General features: G+C 49.8%; 2 protein-coding genes across 6 annotated transcripts in view; both read right to left on the bottom strand.

Moving 5' to 3' along the window:
* The window catches only part of HNRNPM (heterogeneous nuclear ribonucleoprotein M), a 311395-nt gene that overhangs the window by 165157 nt on the left and 123187 nt on the right, over positions 1-23051 (bottom strand). The gene's annotated exons all lie outside the window — the stretch shown is intronic.
* CERS4 (ceramide synthase 4) overlaps positions 8781-23051 on the bottom strand; it is a 34447-nt gene continuing 20176 nt past the window's right edge. For both annotated transcript variants that reach the window (XM_069591271.1, XM_069591270.1), the window contains 10 exons: positions 17192-17365; positions 14200-14317; positions 13279-13397; positions 13124-13181; positions 12479-12529; positions 12034-12126; positions 11694-11822; positions 11257-11363; positions 9555-9711; positions 8781-9297 (listed from right to left, as the gene is read on the bottom strand). In XM_069591271.1, coding sequence (XP_069447372.1) covers positions 9121-9297; positions 9555-9711; positions 11257-11363; positions 11694-11822; positions 12034-12126; positions 12479-12529; positions 13124-13181; positions 13279-13397; positions 14200-14317; positions 17192-17364 — 1182 coding nt within the window. In that variant the 5' untranslated portion in view covers position 17365 and the 3' untranslated portion in view covers positions 8781-9120. The remainder of the gene's footprint in view (positions 9298-9554; positions 9712-11256; positions 11364-11693; positions 11823-12033; positions 12127-12478; positions 12530-13123; positions 13182-13278; positions 13398-14199; positions 14318-17191; positions 17366-23051) is intronic.

The raw sequence follows: 23051 nt of genomic DNA, 5'->3' as shown, positions 1-23051 counted from the left end.
TGTTGCTCCATGGCATGGGGGAACTTCCTGGACAGGGATCGAACCCATCTCCCCTGAATTGCCAGGTAGATTCTTATCCACTGGACCACCAGGGAAGTCCTGCACCCTACTTTTTTCTTTTTTTAAAAAATCTTGGTATCAATTTGAATAAGATGGGAATTATGTGCTACTTGTAATGGCGATAAAACTCGACTGTAAAATCCTCTAGGTTTTGTGCTTTAAGGAGAGGTAGGTTTCTGTTTTCTACCATTATTCCAAGTTCATTGACATTTATGGGCCTAGTCAAGTGTTCTGATTCTTCATGATGCAACTTTTGCATTTTGTATCTCCCCATAAATAAATTCATTTCATCTTGATTTTTAAATTTATCAGTGCATAGTTTGTATAGTTTTTAAAAATTGCCTTCCTCCATTTTCCTGTCCCATTTCCTCCCCTGCCTCTGGTACCTACCAATCCGTTCTTTGAATCTATGAGCTTGTTTTTTTTTCTTTTTAAGATTCCGCATGTAAGTGAGATCATACAATATTTGTCTTTCTCTCTCTGACTTGTTTCATTTAGCATAATGTCTTTAAGATCCATCCATGTGGTTGCAAATGGCAGGGTTTCCTTTTTGTGCCTGAATAACATTCCACTGTATATACATCACATCTTCTTTATCTGTTCATCTGTCAGTGGACACTTAAGATTGTTTCCGCATCTTGGCTATTGTAAATACTGTTGCTGTGAAAATGGGGGGCGGTGCGTTTATCTTTTTAAGACAGTGATTTTGTTTCCTTCAGATAAAAACCCATAAGTGGAGTTGCCAGATCAGATGGTAATTGTATTTTGGTCACCTGATAAGAATAGCCGATTCATCAGAAAAGTCCCTGATGCTGGAAAAGATTGAGGGAAGAAGAAGAGGGTGTCAGAGGATGAGACGGCTGGACGTGCATTGCATCACCAATGCAATGGACATGAACTTGGGCAAACTTCGGGAGATGGTGATGGACAGGGAGGCCTGGGGTGCTGCGGTCCATGGGGTCACAAAGAGTCAGACACAACTGTGACTGAACGACAACAAATGGTACTGTGTTTTTAATTTGGGGGAGGTCTCTGCATGTTTTCCATTGTGGCTGCATCGATTACTTTCCCCCGCCAGCGCACTCTGGTTCCCTTTTTCTCTACTTCCTCACCAGCATTTGTTATCTCTTGTCTTTTTGATACATAATAATTCTTAGTCTTCCCAGATGTATTTTAAAAACTCTCCCCATTTCCTTCTTGTTCACTCTCTTCGGGGGGTTATCTTATTAATGTTCCCAAAGAGTCAGAATTTGTATTCTTGCCATGTTTTGTTCCTTTGCCCTCTGTTTTGTTGATTTCTTTAATCTGTGTTAGTTCCTTATTTTCTTGTGTCATTGGGTTTTCTCTGTTGTGCCCTTCCTAATCTCGTGCCAGGTCACCTCTCTGGCTGAGTGCAGCCTCCCTTCCTGGCAAGGTGTTTGTTGTCCAGTTAGGAGGTCTTGGTCAAGCTGATGGGCTCTCAGTCCTGAATTGTGAATCTAGGGTCTTCCCAGGTGATGCCAGGCTTTGCAGGGCCAAGTGCAGGGGAGGGAGGCTGGGGGCTTGAAGGCATAGGCAGTGGATGTCGCATCCCCCCGAGTTGAAGAGGAGGTGGGGGCAATCCGAGAAGTCTTCCTGGAGGAGTAACTCAGTTGGGAGGCTGAGTGGATGTGGGTCTTGAATGGTGAACTTTCAGCACCTTGGAGAAGACTTGTGGGCCCTCCATATAGGCCCCCTATAAAGATGCACACAAACATTCTCTGTAGAATAAAACATCCTCTGTGGGGAAAGCACACAACACACACGTGATAATATGCACAAGCCCACAGGGCCCACGGGAATACACACGGAGGAACGAACATGAGCAGCTGCACGGTGCAAGCAGCAGTGACCGAAAACCACCAGGATTCCTAACTCATCCTGAGGGACTAGTGGGCCAGGGGCACAGGGCACCAGACGGACAGGACACCTTCAGGTCAGGCAAGACCCAGGAGTGCTGTATCATATCAGAGGTTGGTGAACAGAGAAAAGACCCGATGCCCTAATCTGTTTCTCTCTGGGAGGGAGGCTGGAATTCTACCATCCCCTTTCAGGAAGCAGAGGTGCCCACTGCCTGGGTTGAGGTGGGTCAGGCTGAAGGAACTGGTGGTGTCTGCATGTCCGAGAGAAAGGGGAAAGCCACAGGCACAGGAAGGAGCGCTGGCTGGGGGCAGGGGCAGCGCTAGAAGCAGGATTCCTTGCTAGGGGACAGGGGGTGTCTGGGTCTGTGAGAAGCCCTGCATCCCTGTCCGCCAGCTGGCCCTGGGGGAGTCCAGGCTGGTCCTTCCCCTTTGTTCCTGCAGCTGCAACTCTGCTCCCATTCCTCAGTTTCCCCTTGGATGTCCCTGAATTCCTCTGACTGGTCTAAGGGCTTTGAGGTTTCATTGGAGGCTCTCAGAGACCTCAGGTCCACCCAGCAGGCTTCACACAGCCTTGCCTTCCACTGATGAGCTACAGCCTCTCCTGGGACACAGGAGGCCTGATCGAGTCCTGTGTTTGGGACATCAAGTATTCACTTAGGACATGATAAGAGTGTCCAAAGCGTCCAAAGACAGCGGACTTCTGCTGATCAGGATGCAAAGTTACTCAAGACATAGAGCCTGAGGAATTCTTCCAGATTAGATGAAACTGAAAAAGATAATTGATGAGACAAAGGATAACTAAGTGCATCATGTGACCCTGGGTTGCCTCCTATCCAGCATTTGAGGGGGACACCTGGAAAACTCTGATGGTCTGTAGTTTGGATAATACTGTTGTATCAGTTGGACTTCCCTGGTGGCTCAGCAGTAAAGAATCCTCCTGCCAATGCAGAAGGCGCAGGAGAGGCGGGTTTGGTCCCTGGGCAGGGAAGATCCCCTGGAGCAGGAAATGGCAATCGGCTCCAAGAGGAAAGTCAACTGAAGTCCTTTGCTCATCTAGAAAATGTTTTGTTGTTGTTGACTTGTAAGTGTTTTTTATGTATGCTATCTACTAGACTCTGTGGCAAGAATATACAGAAGAACTGTACAAAAAAGATCTTCACGACCCAGATAATCACAATGGTGATCACTCACCTAGAGCCAGACACCCTGGAATGTGAAGTCAAGTGGGCCTTTGGAAGCATCACTATGAACAAAGCTAGTGGAGGTGATGGAATTCCAGTTGAGCTATTTCAAATCCTGAAAGATGATGCTGTGAAAGTGTTGCATTCAATATTCCAACAAATTTGGAAAACTCAGCAGTGGGCACAGGACTGGAAAAGGTCAGTTTTCATTCCAATCCCAAAGAAAGGCAATGCCAAAGAATGCTCAAGCTACCACACAATTGCATTCATCTCACATGCTAGTAAAGTGATAATTAAAATTCTCCAAGCCAGGCTTCAGCAATACATGAACTGTGAACTTCCAGATGTTCAAGCTGGTTTCAGAAAAGGCAGAAGAACCAGAGATCAAATTGCCAACATCCGCTGGATCATCAAAAAAGCAAGAGAGTTCCAGAAAAACATATATTTCTGCTTTATTGACTATGCCAAAGCCTTTGACTGTATGGATCACAACAAACTGTGGAAAATTCTTAAAGGGATGGGAATACCAGACCACCTGACCTGCCTCTTGAGAAATCTGTATGCAGGTCAGGAAGCAACAGTTAGAACGGGACGTGGAACAACAGACTGGTTCCAAATTGGGAAAGGAGTACGTCAAGGCTGTATATTGTCACCCTGCTTATTTCAACTTCTATGCAGAGTACATCATGAGAAACGCTGGGCTGGAAGAAGCATAAGCTGGACTCAAGATTGCCGGGAGAAATATCAATAACCTCAGATATGAAGATGACACCACCCTTATAGCAGAAAGTGAAGAGGAACTAAAAAGCCTCTTGATGAAAGTGAAAGAGGAGAGTAAAAATGTTGGCTTAAAGCTCAACATTCAGAAAAGTAAGATCATGGCATCCGGTCCCATCACTTCATGGGAAATAGATGGGGAAACAGTGGAAACAGTGGCTGACTTTATTTTTCTGGGCTCCAAAATCACTGCAGATGGTGATTGCAGCCATGAGATTAAAAGACACTTACTCCTTGGAAGGAAAGTTATGACCAACCTAGACAGCACATTAAAAAGCAGAGACATTACTTTGCCAACAAAGGTCCGTCTAGTCAAAGCTATGGTTTTTCCAGTGGTCATGTATGGATGTGAGAGTTGGACTATAAAGAAAGCTGCTGCTGCTGCTAAGTCACTTCAGTCGTGTCTGACTCTGTGCAACCCCATAGATGGCAGCCCACCAGGCTCTTCTCCATCCCTGGGATTCTCCAGGCAAAAACACTGGAGTGGGTTGCCATTTCCTTCTCCAATGCATGAAAGTGAAAAGTGAAAGTGAAGTTGCTCAGTCATGTATAACTCTTAACAAGCCCATGGACTGCAGCCTACCAGGCTCCTCCGTCCATGGGATTTTCCAGGCAAGAGTATTGGAGTGGGGTGCCATTGCCTTCTCCAAAAGAAAGCTGAGCGTCGAATAATTGATGCTTTTGAACTGTGGTGTTGGAGAAGACTCTTGAGAGTCCCTTGGACTGTAAGGAGATCCAACCAGTCCATTCTTAAGGAGATCAGTCTTGGGTGTTCATTGGAAGGACTGATGTTGAAGCTGAAACTCCAATACTTTGGCCACCTAATGCAAAGAGCTGACTCATTGGAAAAGACCCTGATTCTGGGAAAGATTGAAGGCAGGAGAAGGGGACGACAGAGGATGAGACGGTTGGATGGCATTACTGACTCAATGGACATGCATTTGTGTGGACTCTAGGAGTTGGTGATAGACAGGGAGGCCTGGCATGCTGTGGTTCATGGGGTCACAAAGAGTCAGACACAACTGAGTGACTGAACTGAACTGAACTGAGACTCTTTTCAGATATAAGATTTGTGAATATTTTCTCCCATCTTGCTGGTTGTCTTTTTGCATGCTCTGTTTAAGTTGTATTTATTAATAATAGAATAGGTGTCTGTACACCCCACAACTTCAAAAGCTACAACAGTGCTAGTAATTTAAATCTACCTGAATCCCATCCCCCTGCCTCCCAAGATCAAAAGTAACATGAATTTTCTGAATTTTTTGTTTATCTTCTGTATATTACAGAAATAATTCTACTAATAGATGTTCATGCCTAAACCATACATCATTTTGTTTGAGTTGTTTCTGAACTTTATAGATCCTGATTGGTTGCACCAATTTATAACCCCCATGTGAGGTTATTTAAAAGTTTTTTAATTTTAAAAAATTAATTAATTTTTATTTTTGGCTGCACTGGGTCTTTGCTGCTACACGTGGACTTTCTCTAGTTGTATTGAGCAGGGGCTACTCTTCACTGAGGGGCCTGGGCTTCTCATTGCCATGGCTCTAGGCGCTCCAGCTCAGGAACTGTGGTGTGTGGGCTTAGTTGCCCTGCAGCGTATGTGATCTTTCCTGGACCAGGGATCAAACCCATGCCCCTGGCATTGGCAGGAAGATTCTTAACCACTAGACCACCAGAGAAAGCCCTCTATGTGAGGTTATTGATTCCCATCTTCTCCTACACTTGCTTGGCCAATTTATTTTTGACAACTGAATGGGTCTGAAATTGTATCTCGGCGTCTTGCTTTGTGCTCCCTTGATTGATACTGGGATTTGAGCATGTCTTTATATGCTTATTGGTTGTAAGGAACAAAACCCACTCCAGTATTCTTGCCTGGGAAATCCCATGGACAGAGGAGCCTCTCAGGCTACAGTCCATGGAGTCGCAGAGAGCTGGGCACAACTTAACAACTAAACAACAGCAACATCTCTTCTCTAAATGCCCATTGTGGTTTTTGCTTCTGTTTTGTTTTTAGGTCAGTTGTCCTTTTCTGACTGAGCTGTAGCTGTACTAGGAAAAACTGGATGTATCTATAGGGATAAAGAAGTAAGGCATCTACCCTTCTGTTTATTGCCGAAACCCCCAGGGGTGTGTGTGTGTGTGTGTGTGTGTGTGTGTGTGTGTGGTGTATGCCTGCGCACGTGTGCAGGGGTGGGGCGGGGCGTGGTCCAGGTCTATCCTTTTTCCCTGCAAATCTCATCCACAGAGGGTGCTGTCACTGTGTTCTTGCTGGGACAGCAAGGAGAACCGGCATTCATCGTCGGTTTAATTTGCGCTTTACTCAGATCAAGGGAGCCTGAGCATCTTTTTGTCTGTCACAGCTCTCCCGTGTGGACCACTTCGCATCTTTTCATCCCTCTCTCCCCTCAGGATCTGATTCTTTCTCGTCACATTTCCTACTTCACATTTCTGTGTGACAACCCTTCACAGCTCGTTATTCTGTTCCTGCTCATTATTCTGCACCCACCAAGCTCCTAGTCTGCTCTCCCTCCTCTTCCCTCTGTTGTCTCCAACGCCTCCTTTTCTTCTCCCTCCCACACCGTTCCTTCTCTTTCCCTGTTTGTTCCTTCCCATGCCATTTCAGCTGTTCTGTTTTCCCTTCTCATCTTTTCAGTCCCTCTTTCTGGCATCTTGAACACCTGCTGCTACTGCTGCTAAGTCACTTCAGTCGTGTCCAACTCTGTGCAACCCCATATACGGCAGCTCACCAGGCTCTCCCGTCCCCGGGATTCTCCAGGCAAGAACGCTGGAATGGGTTGCCATTTCCTTCTCCAATGCATGAAGGTGAAAAGAGAAAGTGAAGTCACTCAGTCGTGTCTGACTCTTAGCGACCCCATGGACTGCAGCCTACCAGGCTCCTCCATCCATGGGATTTTCCAGGCAAGAGTACTTTTTTTTTTTTTTTTTACTTTATTGATGTATAGTTGATTTACAAAGTTGTGTTAATTTCTGTTGTATAGTAAGGTAATTCAGATATGTATATTCTTTTCCATATTCTTTTCCATCATGGTTTATCACAGGACATTAAATATAGTTCCCTGTGCTATACAGTAAGACCTTACTGTTGATCCATCCTCTATATAGTAGTTTACATCTATCAATCCCAAACTCCCAATATGTCCCTCCCCTGCTATGGTTTTTCCTGTGGTCATGTATGGATGCGAGAGTTGGACTGTGAAGAAAGCTGAGCGCTGAAGGATTGATGCTTTTGAACTGTGGTGCTGGAGAAGACTCTTGAGAGTCCCTTGGACTGCAAGGAGATCCAACCAGTCCATTCTAGAGGAGATCAGCCCTGGGATTTCTTTGGAAGGAATGATGCTGAAGCTGAAACTCCAGTACTTTGGCCACCTCATGCGAAGAGATGACTCATTGGAAAAGACTCTGATGCTGGGAGGGATTGGGGGCAGGAGAAGAATGGGACGACAGAGGATGAGATGGCTGGATGGCATCACGGACTCGATGGACATGAGTCTGAGTGAACTCCAGGAGTTGGTGATGGACAGGGAGGCCTGGCGTGCTGCGATTCATGGGGTCGCAGAGAGTCGGACACGACTGAGCGACTGGACTGAGCTGCCCCCTTGAGTCTATTTGTTTCATGAATATAAGTTCATTTGTGTCATATTTTAGATTCAACATATAAATGACTCAGACAGTAAAGAATCTGCCTGCAATGCAGGAGACCCAAGCTGATCCCTGGGTCAGGAAGATCCCTTAGAGAAGGGAATGGCTACCCACTCCAGTATTCTTGCCTGGAGAATTCCAAGAACAGGGGAGCCTGACGGGCTATAGTCCATGGGGTTGCAAAGAGTCAGACATGACTGAGTGACTGACACTTTCACTTTTGTACTTTAGGTCTATCTAGATAACCTCTAGGTCTATCCATGTTGCCACAAATGGCATTATCTCATTCTTTTTTATGTGTGATATTCCATTGTGTGTATATGCTTATTTCTATCCATTTATCTGTGGATGGACGCTTAGGTTGCTTCCATGTCTTGGCTATTGTAAACAGTGCTGCTATAAACAGGGGCGCATGGATCTTTTGAATTAGTTTTGCCTGGATATATGCCCGGGATTGGGGTTGCTGGATCACATGAATCTCTTTTCTCTGCCTTCCTTTCCCTCTGTCCTTGTCTCTCAGTGGACACAGAGCAGGAACCTTTCTCCTCTCTGCCGTCTCTCCCTACTCCCATCCTCTCCTCTTTGCTGAAAAGCACAGAAGGCAAGATTGGTGTCCCTACCCTTTCTCTTCTCCAACCCCGTCCTGTCTCTGATGTTTCTGGAAGGCAGCCCTTTCCGGTCCTGCGTGGAACCTTGTGGCTGTGGTTTCTAGAGCACCAGGGTGGGGGTACCCTTCTGCACAGCTTGTAAGGAGATGCTAAATTACCCCAGGTGGACCCTTGGGAGTGGTGGGAGCACCCCACCATTTCACTGTCTTCACGGGGGTCCTGGGGACCTTGAAGATGGCCTTGAGAGGTAACTGCAGGACAGGCGTGAGTCTCCCCTCTGCCCATCTGCTTGGACCTGTGTGGCCTTGGGCAAAGGACTCTGCCTGTCTGAGCTCAGTACCTGTTCATCTGTACTCAGGGTCTGTGAATAGCTAATGCAGGGCTGCCCTGCTGTGGGAGGAGACGTCTTGGCTCAGGCGCTAGCTGGGAGTTGGGGACTCGCTCAAGGGGGTCAATACGCACTGCCTGCTCTCTGGGTCCCCAAGGGGTAAGCATGTGTCTTGGGATGGCTTTGAGGGTCCTGTTGGTGGGGCACCCAAGTCCTGGCTGCCTTGGAGCCTCTGGGGATGGAGTAGGAGCTGTAAGCGGCACACAAGCCCTCAGGCAGAGAAGCTGGTTCCGGTCAAGGTTTATTGGACCCCTTTCGGCCCGGGGCTCTTCACAGTTCAGGCTGCAGCCTGCAGGTGGCGCTGGCGGGCTGCAGTGTCCTTGTAGCCATCTGCCGCCCCGACTCCCTTTCGCCAGCCCTGTTGGTTGCTCAGCTCTGTTGGTTGCTCGGAGAAGGTGGGAGGGTGGGTTGAAGGAAGGGGCTGGAGACTGATCATCAGCCCCACCTGGGGCCCTCCCTTGTCTCCACAAAGTCTGCTGAGATCCCGCAGTCCGGCCGCCCCACAAATCAGAGCTGCCCCCCAGCGCTGGGGCAGCCCCTCTCGCGGCCAGTCCTCTGGCTGGCTACGTGGCTGGTGTGTGCCCGTTGGCCATGCGACCGGCTGCCCGGCTCCGAGGGCCGTCAGTGGGGGCTGCTCCGGGCCGCTGTGCCGCCCCATTCTTCATCTGAGGACACTCCTCGGCTGCCTCCCCATCACTGGAGTCTAACTCCTCCACGTCACTGCGAACATCCTTCTCCATCTGGGGAAGAGAAGGAGGCAGGGGACTGGCTTGGCTGGGGCCCCAGGGAGGCATGCCGCTAGCCAACACTACCCCGGCCCTATCTGGTCTTTCTTTCCTTTTTAAATTTATTTGCTAATTATTATTATTATTATTATTATTTATTTTTTTTTTTTTGGCCTCGAGCACCGCCCAGGGGATCTTAGTTCCCCTGACCAGGGACTCAACCTGCGCCCCCTGCATGGACAGCATGGAGTCTTAACCACCAGACTCCCTACCTGGCCTTTCTTTATGAAACTGTAGATCATGCGAAGGATGAGGCAAGACCAGAACACATGCAGCAGCTGCAGAATCATCAGAAGTGTGTTTAAGAAGTAGTAGCCGAAGAAGGTGCCCAAGTTGACAGTGGACTCGAAGTAAGTGGTATAGAGGATCCTGTGGTGGGTGGGTGGGAGGGAGAGGCAGGGATTTACCCGCTGCTGTAGCCCCCAGTCCTGGGAATCTCTAACTTGCATGACCTTCCTTGCTCTAGAACCTTCTATGGCTCCCCATTACTCTCCTCCCACCAAAGAGTAATGCCTGTGCTCTTCAGTTGGGCAGTTTAGTAATCCCCTCACCTGATTATATTAAGTTCATAGAATGCACAAGCTGGCCAACTGGCTAGCCATAACTGTGAACCCCTAGGGGGAGCTTAGTGTCCCAGTAGCTCTCCTGGGTGGTCCTTTCACACCTTCTCAGGTCCCCGTCATTTCCCACCCAGATCAGCTGTAGGGTCATCAGTGACCTGCCTTGATCAGAGAGCAGGCACCTGGCTGGCCCCCCACCTCCCCTTTCCCCTTGAACCTTTAGGGGCCCGCACTCCCAGGTCCCCACTTCATGGCTGCTTCCTCTCCATCTCCTCTGCAGGCTCCCCTGACCCGCAACCCCAGAACTGGGCCTCTCTGTCAACACCTGGTCTCCGGTGACCCCATCCAGTCTCGTGGATGAAAACACCGAACATTTACCCCTCTCCCCAGGACCCCAGGCTAGTGTCCATGGGTGTTGCCAGCTCCTTAAACCCAGCATAGTCACAGCTAAGCTCCTGTTCCTCAAGCAGCAACCCATCTCATAACCCTTGAGTCATCTCCTTGAGCCCACACACTTCTCTCACCTGCCCTGGTCCTGCCCCATCACTGGCTACCTGGACCAGTGCCATCATGTGGGCCCCGGCCCCCAGCTTCATCCCCAGCTTCCTACCAGGTATTCCCCCTGCAGCCACCAGAGCGAGCCTGTGAGAACTCATATGGGGTCCCTCCAGTCCTCTACTCAGGGCCCCCACGTGACTTGGGATAAAGGCCCACTTCTCCCCAAAGCCCTGCATACTCTCCCCACCTTCACTTCCTCCCTCTCTCTCCTGCTTTCGCCACAGGGGTCTTCTATCTGTTCTTCTAACATGCTGGACACGGTCCTGCCTCTAGAATGCTGTCAGTGAGGCCTTCTCCAACCACCTCAATTCCAACTCAACACACAGTTCCTGTGCCCTTCCTGACTTTTCTTCTCTTTAGCACAATCACTGCCACACATATTCTGAAGCCCACTTGTTCGCCTATCACACTTCTCCATCCACCAGTGCCAGCCCCACAGGACCTTCCCGCTGTCCCCTCTGCTGGCGTGAAAGAGGAGGGAGGTGGGAGGCTCAGCAAATTCCCAGGCAAAGACTTGACCAAACAGGGACCCGATGCGGTCTCCCAGTCCATGTTCCAGGCACCCAGGGCTGATGATGACTAAACCCAGTGCTCTGCCTACCTCTGGGCCTTTGCTTAGGCTGTGCCCTGTGTTGGAAACCCCTTTCCCTGCCTCCTCCTAGAAGCCTCCCAGCCAGCAGCCCCAGTTCCCTGGATTGGGGAACCCAAGAACCGATGGTGAGGCAGACCCATATCTCAGCCACCTCTCCCCTGATCCTCCACCCCCCGACCCCCCACAGCGGAAGGGCTGACTCACCGGGTGGGGAAGAGCACGAGGCGAGTGTAGAAGAAAACCAGCGAGAAGATGATGAACAGAGTGTCGCACAGGCGCCGCCAGTGTGTGTAGTTGAACAATTTACTGGCCTGGGGAGAGCAGCAGAGAGAAACAGACGTGGGAAGGGCAGGGCCAAGAAATGGCAGGGCCTCCTCCCAGGGAAAAGGGGCCATGGGGCTGGGCCAGGTGAGTTGGGGCAGGGTCTTATCTCTAGGAACTGCCCAGACAGGTAAAGTGTGATCTGCAGGGGTGACAGGGGTGGGGGTGTCATCTCTCTGAAGACTGACAGGGAGTGGGGCCTCAGCTCCCTGCAGATAGGGGATGACAGGGAGTGGGGCCTCAACCCCAGGGGCACCTGGGAGGGTGAGGTGGGGGTGGGGGGGTGGAAGCCGGAAGGAGTCAGGCTGGGCCCAGCCCACCTCCAGCAGGTAATCGGAGGAGTCGTGTAGCAGCAGCACCAGAGAGCCGATGCGCAGCAGGTTCAAGCTGTAGGAGAAGCTGATCAGGATGATGGTCACGAAGTGATGAATCACCTGCTCCGTGAAGTCCTGTGTGAGAGGGAGGGTCACAGCCGGGATGACGCTGGGTGGCTGGAGCAGGCCCTCCCAGGGGGGTTGCTTGGAGGATGGATACCATGCCACCTCCCTGAGGCGCCAAGGTTCTTGGGGTGTGGGATAAGGCCACCCCTCCCCACCTGGAACTGGGTCATAATCATCCCAGGGCATCACTTCCTCAGCCAGAGTCTTGGCCTGGCCTCACCTTGCGCTTGGTGTCAAAGGGCAGTGTCATCAGCAGAGAGATGTAGAAACTCAGCTCCAAGAGGTACCAGTGGTACAGGCCTGGCTTCAGGGGCTGTGGCAGGGGTGCAAGGTTAGCTGTGGGGAGTGGAGGCGCCCAGAGGGCATGGGGTATGGGGCAAGGCCCTCCCCATTTGCTCAAACCCACCACACATGAATCCCAGTGAGTGAGGAAGGCATGAGCTCCCTGTCCGCAGAGGTAACCAAGGGTAGTGGTTTTGTGGTTTCCTGCTTTGAGTGTCCTGACTCCTGGCCCCTCTCCATTCCACAAGGGAGCCAAAAAATAGAGTGGGACTCAGAGGGAAATGATGGTAGCATGTCCAGCTTTGGCTCTCCTGCCTGTGACCACAGGAACACTGACCATGCTGATCTTCCCACCCGCCTCCAAACACCTGCCTGGCACTCACCTGATGTGGGTAATTTTCCCAGCATGTGACCGGCGTCCACAGCCACGACTCCTGCAGGGACGGGGGGAGTCTGAGGGCGTCCAAAGGCTAGCACCCAGAACTCCCACCCCAGGCATGGGTCCTCCTCCCGGGCTCCCTGGCTCTCAGCTGCTCTCACTCAGGCTGGCTGTTTGCTGCCAACTACAGCTCTGCTCTCGCTGTAGGGTGTGGGGATGAGTGTGTGTGCGCTAAGGTACTACAGTTGTGTCCAGCCCTTTGTGACCCTATGGACTGTAATACTGGACTGGGTTGCCATGCCTTCCTCCAGGGGATCTTCCCGACCCAGGGATTGAACCCGCATCTCTTATGTCTCCTGCATTGGCAAGTAGGTTCTTTACCACTGGCGCCACCTGGAAGGCCCTCTCACTGTACATCAGAGGCTTATTATTCAGAATCCCCAGCCCTGACACACAGTAGGTCCTCAACAGGCCACCCATCAAGTGAACATTCACCGTAACCTTGCCACGTTCCTTCCGCCCTCTCTGTGCCTTTGCATGTTTTCCCCCTCTGCCCAAACCCCACACACCCCTCCCCAGTCCAATCTGCGCCCAGCACATAGTAGGCGCTTGTGGGATACACGGCAGGTAAGCCATCAGGTACACTCACGTGATAAAGAACCACGGTTCCACTGATGAAGGAGCACAGATAGAAGGCAAACCTCCAGCTGCAGGCGGGGAGGGAGCCCGTAAAGCAGCTGCCGAAGGAGCAGACCCCCCTCACAGCACCCCAGACACCCCTCACCAGCCCCACCCTGGGCTTACCTGGCCTCACAGAACTTCTTGGTCAGGCAGGGCCGGTCCTGGTTCCGGCGTCTCCGGAACCAGCACTGAGTCTGCCGCAGCGTGAGGCCACACTGCATGGCCAGGAGGTTCATCTGGGGCTGGAGAGCGGGTGATGGGGGCCAGGGTCACAGAAGTGGCCTCCCGCCACTGTCCCAGGACAGCCAGGACCCAGCTCTGCATACCCGCTCCCCGCCGTGGTCCTAAACCTCACCTGTGGGGGTGCTCTACCTACGTTACAGGGGACTAGGGAGTTTCATAGGGTGACGCGTGTACTCAGTCGCTTCAGTCACGTCCGACTCTTTTGGGATTCTCTAGGCAGGAATACTAGAATGGGTTGCCATTTCTTCCTCCAGAGGAATCTTCCCAAACCCAGGGATTGAACCCAAGTCTCCTGCATTGGCAGGTGGATTTGTTACTCCTGAGCCATGGGGAAGTCCATAGGGTGGAGCACCCAAAACAGGCCTGATAAAAACCCAGCCCTGGGACTTCCCTGGTGGTCTAACAGTTAAAAAATCTGAACACCAATACAGGGAACACAGGTTCAATCCCTGGTCCAGGAAGATTCCACATGCCTCAGGGCCACCAGACCCAGGTGCCAAAAGCCCGAGCGCCCCAAAGCCCGTGCTCCAGGCAACAAGAGAAGCCAAAACAATGAGAGGCTGCAGCTAGAGAGCAGCCCTCCCGCCACTCACCACAAGTAGAGAAAGCCTGTGCATAGCAACAAAAGAAGCAGCGCAGCCAAAAGGAAGAATAAAAACCAAAACCCAGTCCTGCTCACAGGCTGATGGGCCTTGGGATTCAAGGGGTTGGGGGCGGGGGTTTTCTTCCCCCGCCTTCAGAGCTACCCCCGGGGCACCCAAGCAGGCCGACGGGGATGCAGGAGAGGGTTGGGGATCTCACCTCCGTGGGTTTCCGCCCTTTCATTAGGAAGTGCTTCTCCAGCGTGGCATTGGGCTTTGCTGGCCTCCTGATCTGGTTCCGCACGCCCAGCCACCGGCTCAGGGGCAGGCCGACGAATCTGGGTGCAGGGGAGACAAAGCCTGTCAGTCCAGGTGGGGAAACAGGGGTCACTTGGGCCAGGCCACAGTTTGGGAGCCTGCAGGGGGTAGCCTGGCTGTTGCAACAAGCACAACCTAAGAAAGACAGCTGGCGGGCTTCCTTGGTGGTCCAGTGGTTAGGAGGCCACCTTCCAATGGTGGGGCACAGGTTCAATCTCTGGTATAGGTACTAAGGTCTTACATGCCTCAGAGTAAAGCCAAAAATTGAAAAAAAAAAAAAAGAAAAGGGAGTTGGATTGGTCTTCAGGATGTGAGATGATCAACTTTGGTGGTACTCAGGCACCTCTGGATGTGAGAGTTGGACTATAAAGAAGGCTGAGCACCGAAGAATTGATGCTTTGGAATTGTAGTGCTGGAGGACTCTTGAGAGTCCCGTGGACAGCAAGGAGATCAAACCAGTCAATCCTAAAGGAATTCAATCCTGAATATTCATTGAAAGGACTGATGCTGAAGCTGAAGCTCTAATAGTTTGGCCACCTGATGTGAAGAGCTGAATCAATGGAAAAGACCCTGATGCTGGGAAAGATTGAAGGCAGAAGAAGGGGGATGCAGAGGATGAGATGGATGGATGGCATCATCGACTCAATGGACATGAGTTTGAGCAAACTCTGGGACATAGTGAAGGACAGGGAAGCCTGGCGTGCTGCAGACCATGGGGTGGCAGAGTTGGATATGACTTAGTGGCTGAACAGCAGGCACCTTCACTCCATCCCAAAGCAGGGATGAGCATCCCCTCACTGCCTGAGTTCTGATCTGCACCCCCAACCCGGCTGGGGGCCCCCCATAGGCAGGAGCAGGTCTGCTCCTCCTCCCTCCCTGTATCCCCTCCTCCCTTGTGGACATTTGGAGGAGCTGGGACCCTGGTGAGGCAATCACCACAGTGCCCACAAGGGGGCCTCCAAGACCAGGGCCAGGACCAAGCTGCATGTCCACCATATCAATACCACCTTTCATTGGGGGAAACTGAGGTTCAGGGCAGCGCAGCGAGGGACTCATTCCAGACTCACTCATGCTGGGGGCAGGGAGGGAGGAGGCAGGAATGGGACATGACTGCCATGTTTTGTTTCTTTCTTTCGGCTATGCCTCAGGTCATGCTGGATCCTAGTTCCCCATCAAGGGATGGAACCCCGGCCCTCTGCAGCTGAACCATGGACTCCTAAGCATTGGACCCCTAGGGAGGTCCCACAACTGCCATTTATGGAAAACTTACCATCTGCCAAGCATGTGTCTAAGTCCCCCTTGTGTGCTGGCTCACTTAACCCTATTATTACTGTCCCCATTGTCCTGATAGGCAAACTGAGGCTCAGAAAGGCCAGAGATCCACCCCAGGTGACACAGCAAGTGAAAGGCAGGCCCAGGATTCACTTTCCCTTAATGGGAATAACCTCTGCCTGTGTTTGACCCCAGAAAAGCTACTTCCAACACCATTACCCTTTAGAAAAGCAGGGGATATTTTTGGGATGCCCATCTCAACTGGAGCCATTGGCTAAATAGGTGAGGAAACAGACCCAGCCTTCAAGGCCTGGCTGAACTGGGCCTCCCAGAATCCCTCAGGCAAAGCCTTGATCCTAGATGACCAACCTGCTGTGTGACCCCAGGCAAGTCACCTGACCTCTCTGTGCCTCCATTTCATCTTCTGTAAAATGGGGATAATGACAGTACCACTTCACCGGGTGGCCATGAGGGCTGAGTTAAGACAGGCAAACTGTTCAGAGCAGGGGTTGGCAGAGTAAAAGCTCAAAGAGTGTCTGGTAAATATAATGTCAATGAATGGGCCCTGGGTTCCCCATGTCCAGCCTGTGTCCCAGGAACCCTGACTCCAGGAAGCTCCTCGTGAGTGGGACAGGCAAGGTGTAGAAAGGTCAGGGGGTTGCAAAGAAGGCTGGGGACCTGGGACTGCCCTGGCAGTCCAGTGGCTGAGACTCCATGCTCCCAATGCAGGGGGCCCAGGTTCAACCCCTGGCCAGGGGACTAGATCCCACATGCCACAGCTAAAAGGTCCTGCATGCTGGAACTAAAGATACCACATCCTGCAGCGAAGGTCATAAATATTTTTAATAAAAGGTGGGGAATTTGAAATCACATGTGAGCTGTGGAGGAAGGGGAGCGGGAGGGGCCCCTAGGCACCGAGTGGGAAACTTTGAGGAGGGGCAAGCCCTGTTGGGGGTGGGCCGTGGGGGCCAGGTAGATGTGGGAGCTGTGACCACAGCATAAGTCAGGTAGAAGAGCGTGGGATGGAGGGAAGGGACCCAGGAGACGGACGGCCAGGGAAAGAAGAACTGCAGTCTGGGGCAGTGTCTGGATCGCGTGAGAAATGACTGAAAACCCATGGGTGCGTTCAGCATACACTCAGGGGCCAGGGGCCCGGCTGCAGGAGCTGAGTGGCGGAGGGTCCCGAAGAGGGGGCTGGAGTACCCTAGCCCTTCCTTTGGCTACAAAGGAGATCAAAGGGAAGGCATTGGAAGGAACGAGGAGGGAAGGGTGGGGGTCGGGGAGGGAAGAGAGGCACCCATACAGGAAGGAAGGACAAGGGAGTGGGTGGGAGTTCCTTCACTTACTGACCGGCCTCTGCAGACCCTTCCCAGGTCAGCAAAGCAAGAGCATCACCCCCCATGGTCTCCACTTTTTTCCCCCCGAGATGCTGGCACTCCCAGAAACCTGCAGCCAATGTCCCAGGCCTCGGAGACCCTCAGAATATGGGTGGCGGCAGCTGGGGTGGGGGGCAGGATGGAGCCAGGAGAGCACTGTGACTCAAAGCCAGGCTCCCTCCAGGGACACGCGAGGATGCAATCCTGCAGATGGGAGAGCGCAAGGCGGGCGGCGCAGTCACTTACCTCTCGAAGGTGAAGCGAACGACCACCAGGGCCAGTGCCAGGGGCACAGCCATCAGTGTATCCTGGGGGTGGGGGAAGACCAGGCCATCGCGGTCCTCCAGTTGAGCCCATGAGATGTTGGGGGGTAGCCAGAACCTCTCGTCCCACAGCCAGTCGTTCAGGCTGGACCACATCCTGTGGACACAGGGTCCAGTGAATGGACAGCTTGGCACACAGGACACGTTGAGTGGGAGGACTGGGCAACCTGCCCTCTTCCTCCCAGCCCTTGGCAACCTGGAGCTTATTAGAGCCAACGGGAAGGATAGACTTGGGCTGCGTGTCCTCAGGCAAACGACCTGACCTCTCTGAATCTCAAGTTCATTTGTAAAACTGGGACAGCAATACCCACCTCGCAGCCCACCTTCATAAGGCGCACAAAGTGCTTAGCCTGGTGACTACGGACCCTTAAATGTACCTCATGATGGTAGTTATTACTCTGTACTTTACAGACATGAGAAGGGCAGCCAGAAGGGAGGGGCTGATTAGGGTGATGACTTTGAGTTCTCGAGCAGCCAGGAAGGTTTTCTGTCATTGTGGGGAGGTTCCTCTGAAACAGCCCAAAGATGAAGGATTTAAGGAATCCACAATTTCCTCCCTGGCCATCCTTCCACGCATGGACTCTCCTTGAGGTATGAATGTCAGCTGTCTCACTCACTTTCTCCCAGCCGTGGCTGGGCAAGAGTGCCTGCAGTCTGACCGAACTTGCTGCCAGATAATGGAACAATGGTCAAGGCAGGCCAGCTTTCCACCAAGAGCTGCTGGGGAGCTGCTGTGGGGCCCAGCTGTCCCGAGGAGCCCAAATAGCTTCTCTGGTTCCTGAGATTTAAAACAAGTGCCCCAACCCCCATACTGGTCCCCACTTGCAAAGTCTGCTCATTCATTTGTCTGTCCATCCATCAATCAGACCACCCATCCATCTACTCATCTGTTCAGTCCACCTATTCAACTATTCATCCATCCAGCCATATCATTTGCTTGCCCACCTGTACATGTACGAGTTCATCCATCCATCCATCCATTCACCTATGCATCCACCCATCTACCTGTCCATCATCCCATCCACCCACCCGTCCACACATCCATACCCATCTGTCTATCTACCTGTCTGTTCATCCACCCACCCACCCACTGTCCATCTATTCATCCATCCATCCCTCCACCCACCTATTCATCTGTTCAGCCAGCCAGCCACGTGCCTGCCCACCTTTACATCTATGTGTCCAGCCATCTACCCATCCATCAATTCATCTATCATCTGTTCATCCACCCACCCATCCACCCACTCGTCCATCCATTGATCCACCCATCCATCCATGAGATGTTCTCTGAGTAGCTTATACATGCCAGAGCCTGAGGCTGGATGTTGGAGTCACAGCAGGGAACAAAGCAGACACATTCCTGTCCCCATGAAGCTCACAGCCCAGCAGGGGAAGGCAGCCAGCCCACAAGTAAACAGATTCATATGTAAATGAGACAACACATCGTGATGGGGCCTGGTAGAAACAGGGTGACGTGATTTATCATGGAAGGTTGCTAAGGAAACACCGTCTGAGCTGAGACCTAGAGATAAGAAAGGCTTGGGTATGTGCAGGAGTGGGTTGTGGTGGTGGGAGGGGGGCTGGGAGGGACTTTCCAGAGTGGCAGGTGCAAAGGCCCTGAGGCAGGACTGAGCAACACTGAGCAGGGGAGGACCAGTGAGGATGCCTTTGTGGCTGGAGCAGAGTGAGCAAGGGGAGAGAGTGGGAGGAGGTGAGCGCAGGAAGCAGGTGGGGGCAGGTCACGCAGGGTCTGGGGACTGTGAGGAGGAATCAGATGAGTTCCTCCAACATCTTAACAGAAAAGCCAAATTTACAGTGAGTGTCTATATACCCACCACCAGACTCTACCATTTGTGTTTTGCTCTGTTGCTTTATAACACATCTGCCCATGCATCCATCCATCCCTCTATCCACCCGCCAGTGCATTTTTGAGTGGACTTCAAAAAAACAGCTGGGGGACCAAAACATTGCTTCTTGCTCAGCCCAGGAGAACTTTTATCACCCCAAAGTCTATGACAGCAGAGAACCAACAAAAGAATCAGCTCCTCTTAATGTTGTTTTTATCTTAAGACAACATTCCCTGGTGGCTCAGATGTTAAAGAATCTGCTTGCAATGCAGGAGACCCAGGTTCGAACTGTGGCGTGAGTGGTAAAGAACCCACCTCCCAATACAGAAGCTGCAAGAAACTTGGCTTCCATCCCTGAGCGGGGAAGATCCTCTGGAGGAGGAAATGGCAACCCACTCCATATTCTTGCCTGAGAAATCCCATGAACAGAGGAACCTGGCGGGCTATGGGGTCCATGGGGTCGCAGAGAGTCGGACACGACTGAGCGACTAACACCTTACTTCTTTCAAGATTAAATAATATGATTTTTTAAAAAAGACTTATTCTCAAGATTTTATCTGCTGCTTCAGAGATTGTGATTTACCCTCCAATTGAATACATATTCTATTTTTATTACTACAATTTCTACAGTGTGATGTTACATATACACACACATGCACGTGTGTATTTAAGACTTAGAGCTTATTTGGCTGGGACAACTAAGCTGGGAATCAGAACTTTTTTCTCAATTTGTTCTTTAACAAGTGTTAAAGTGTTCTTAACCACTTAGTAGCTCACCTTTCCTATCTTGTTTTAGTGAGTGTTTTAGCTTTCAAAAAGTTATATTTAGAAATCTACTTATGGAATTTTCTCTTCTGTCGCACTTACATTTCCATCTTTACACCATTACCACGTCTTGATTTGCTGTCTTTTTATCTTACCTTTTAATTCTTTGACCTTTCTTTTCTAAATGTACTTTTATAACTATTTGTTAAATTGTAAAATCCTGTGATATCCGTATAAAATCGGTATACTATTAATAATAAAGTAATTTGCATTAAAAGCAAACAGAAAACCACAAAATAGGCAGCTTAGGGGGAGGAATAAATTAGGAGTTTGGGGTTAAAATACATATACTACTATCTATAAAACTGATAACCAACAAGGACCTACTGAATAGCACAGGGAACTCTACTCAGTTTCTTGTAATAACTTGTAATGGAAAAGAATCTAAAAAAAGAATATATACAGTGTATAGTGAATATATATAGTGTATAGTGAATATATACAGTGTATAGTGAATATATATAGTGTATAGTGAATATATACAGTGGATAGTGAATATATACAGTGTATAGTGAATATATACAGTGTATAGTGAATATATATAGTGTATAGTGAATATATATAGTGGATAGTGAATATATACAGTGTATAGTGAATATATACAGTGTATAGTGAATATATATAGTGTATAGTGAATATATACAGTGGATAGTGAATATATACAGTGTATAGTGAATATATACAGTGTATAGTGAATATATATAGTGTATAGTGAATATATATAGTGGATAGTGAATATATATAGTGTATAGTGAATATATATAGTGGATAGTGAATATATATAGTGCATAGTGAATATATACAGTGTATAGTGAATATATACAGTGTATAGTGAATATATATAGTGTATAGTGAATATATATAGTGGATAGTGAATATATATAGTGTATAGTGAATATATATAGTGGATAGTGAATATATATAGTGTATAGTGAATATATATAGTGGATAGTGAATATATATAGTGCATAGTGAATATATACAGTGTATAGTGAATATATACAGTGTATAGTGAATATATACAGTGTATAGTGAATATATACAGTGTATAGTGAATATATATAGTGTATAGTGAATATATACAGTGTATAGTGAATATATATAGTGGATAACTGATTCACTGTGCTGTGTACCTGAAACTAACACAACAGTGTAAATCAACCATGTATGCACTGGTGCGTCCATGTACGCACACTGGTGTGTCCAGGTCTTTGCGACCACGTGGACTGTAGCCTACCAGGCTCCCCTGCCCATGGAAGTTTCCAGTCAAGAATATGGAGTGGGTTGCCCTTTCCTCCTCCAGGGGACCTTCCCCGCTGAGGGACTGAACCCAAGTTTCTTGCGTCTCCTGCACTGGCAGGTGGATTCTTTGCCACTGCCACTAAGGCCATACTTCAATAAATTTTTTTTTTTTTAAAGTAGGTGACATCAAGTCACATCACCCTTAAACATTTCAGCATGCAGATCATTAACTAGAGTTCAATATTGACTTACATGTTTTTTTCCTTTGAAGGTAAAATTTACTAGAGCACAATGCATCAATGTTAAGTGCACCATGGCTGAGTTTTGACCACTACACGCACCTATGTAAACCAACCTCCAGCCACACCTTCTCCTCCCTCCATCACCTTCTCTCTCTCTCAGCCCCTTCTCAGTCAACCTCCATCTCCATCGTCCAAAGGTAACCTCTGCTCCAGTTTTTTTTTTCCCATTGGGGGTTACTTTTGTCTGCTCCAGAGCTTCATATAAATGGAATCACAAACTCCATCTTTGTGTCGAGCTTCTTTCACTTGTATAATATTTTCAAGATTCACCTCTGTTGTTGCAAGTTCAGTAGCTTTAATTCTCAAATTGTTGGCACTAAATGAATAGTGAAAGTTGCTCACTCGTGTCCAACTCTTTGCGACCCCATGGACTGTTAGCCTGTCAGGCTCTTCAATCCGTGGAATTCTCCAGGCAAGTATAGTGGAGTGGGTTGCCGTTTCCTTCTCCAGGGGATCTTCCCAACCCAGGGACCGAACCCAGGTCTCCCACACTGCAGGCACCTTCTTTACCATCTGGGCTACCAGGGAAGCCCCACTAAATGAATATACCGCAGTTGGTTGTCCTGCACTTGTTTTTTTTTTTTAACTTTTACTTATTATTAATTTATTAAACATATTTGTTTTAGTATTAATTTTTTTGGCTGCACTGGGTCTTGTGGCTGCATACAGGCTTTTCTGTAGTTGTGGCGACCAGGGGCTCCTCTCTAATTGCAGTGCACAGGCTTCTTGTTGCGGTGGCTTCTCTTGTTGAGGAGCACGCGCTCTAGGGCACGTGGGCTTCAGTAGTTGTGGCCCATGGACTTAGTTGCTCCGAAGTATGTGGGATCCTCCCAGACCAGGCATCCAATCAACCACTGCACCACCAAGCAAGTCTTATCATTCACTTGTTGATGGACAGCTGAGATGCATTCAGTTTCGGGAAGTTATGAGCAAAACTGTTCAGAACATTCACGTCCCAGTCTTGTGTGAATAGATGTCTTTCTGTTTCCTAGGTCTGTCCGGAGGAGTGGAATTACTGGGTCATACTTGGGCTTCCTTCATGGTTCAGACACTAAAGAATCTGCCTGCAATGCAGGAGACCTGGCTTTGATCCCTGGGTCAGGAGGATCCCCTGGAAAAGTGAATGGCAACCCACTCCAGTATTCTTGCCTGAATCAATGAGGTCGCAAAGTACTGGACATGACAGAGTGACTAACACTTTCACTTTTTTACTTTCACTGCATATCTTCCGTGATGAGCAACTACCAAACTGCATTCTGGAGTGGCTGCACCATTTTACACTTGATCTTGTGAAGTCTGGGAGTTTTATGGCCCTCAGTTTTATTTTCGGAGAAGGCAATGGCACCCCACTCCAGTACTCTTGCCTGGAGAATCCCATGGATGGAGGAGCCTGGTAGGCTGCAGTCCATGGGGTCGCTAAAAGTCGGATGACTGAGCAACTTCCCTTTCACTTTTCACTTTCATGCAGTGAAGAAGGAAATGGCAACCCACTCCAGTGTTCTTGCCTGGAGAATCCCAGGGACGGGGGAGCCTGGTGGACTGCCGTCTATGGGGTCGCACAGAGTCG

Source organism: Ovis canadensis, chromosome 5, assembly GCF_042477335.2.
Source record: "Ovis canadensis isolate MfBH-ARS-UI-01 breed Bighorn chromosome 5, ARS-UI_OviCan_v2, whole genome shotgun sequence".
NCBI classification, from domain to species: Eukaryota; Metazoa; Chordata; class Mammalia; order Artiodactyla; family Bovidae; genus Ovis; species Ovis canadensis.
Note: the sequence above shows the minus strand (reverse complement) of the source record. Positions and strands in the feature narration are given on the sequence as shown.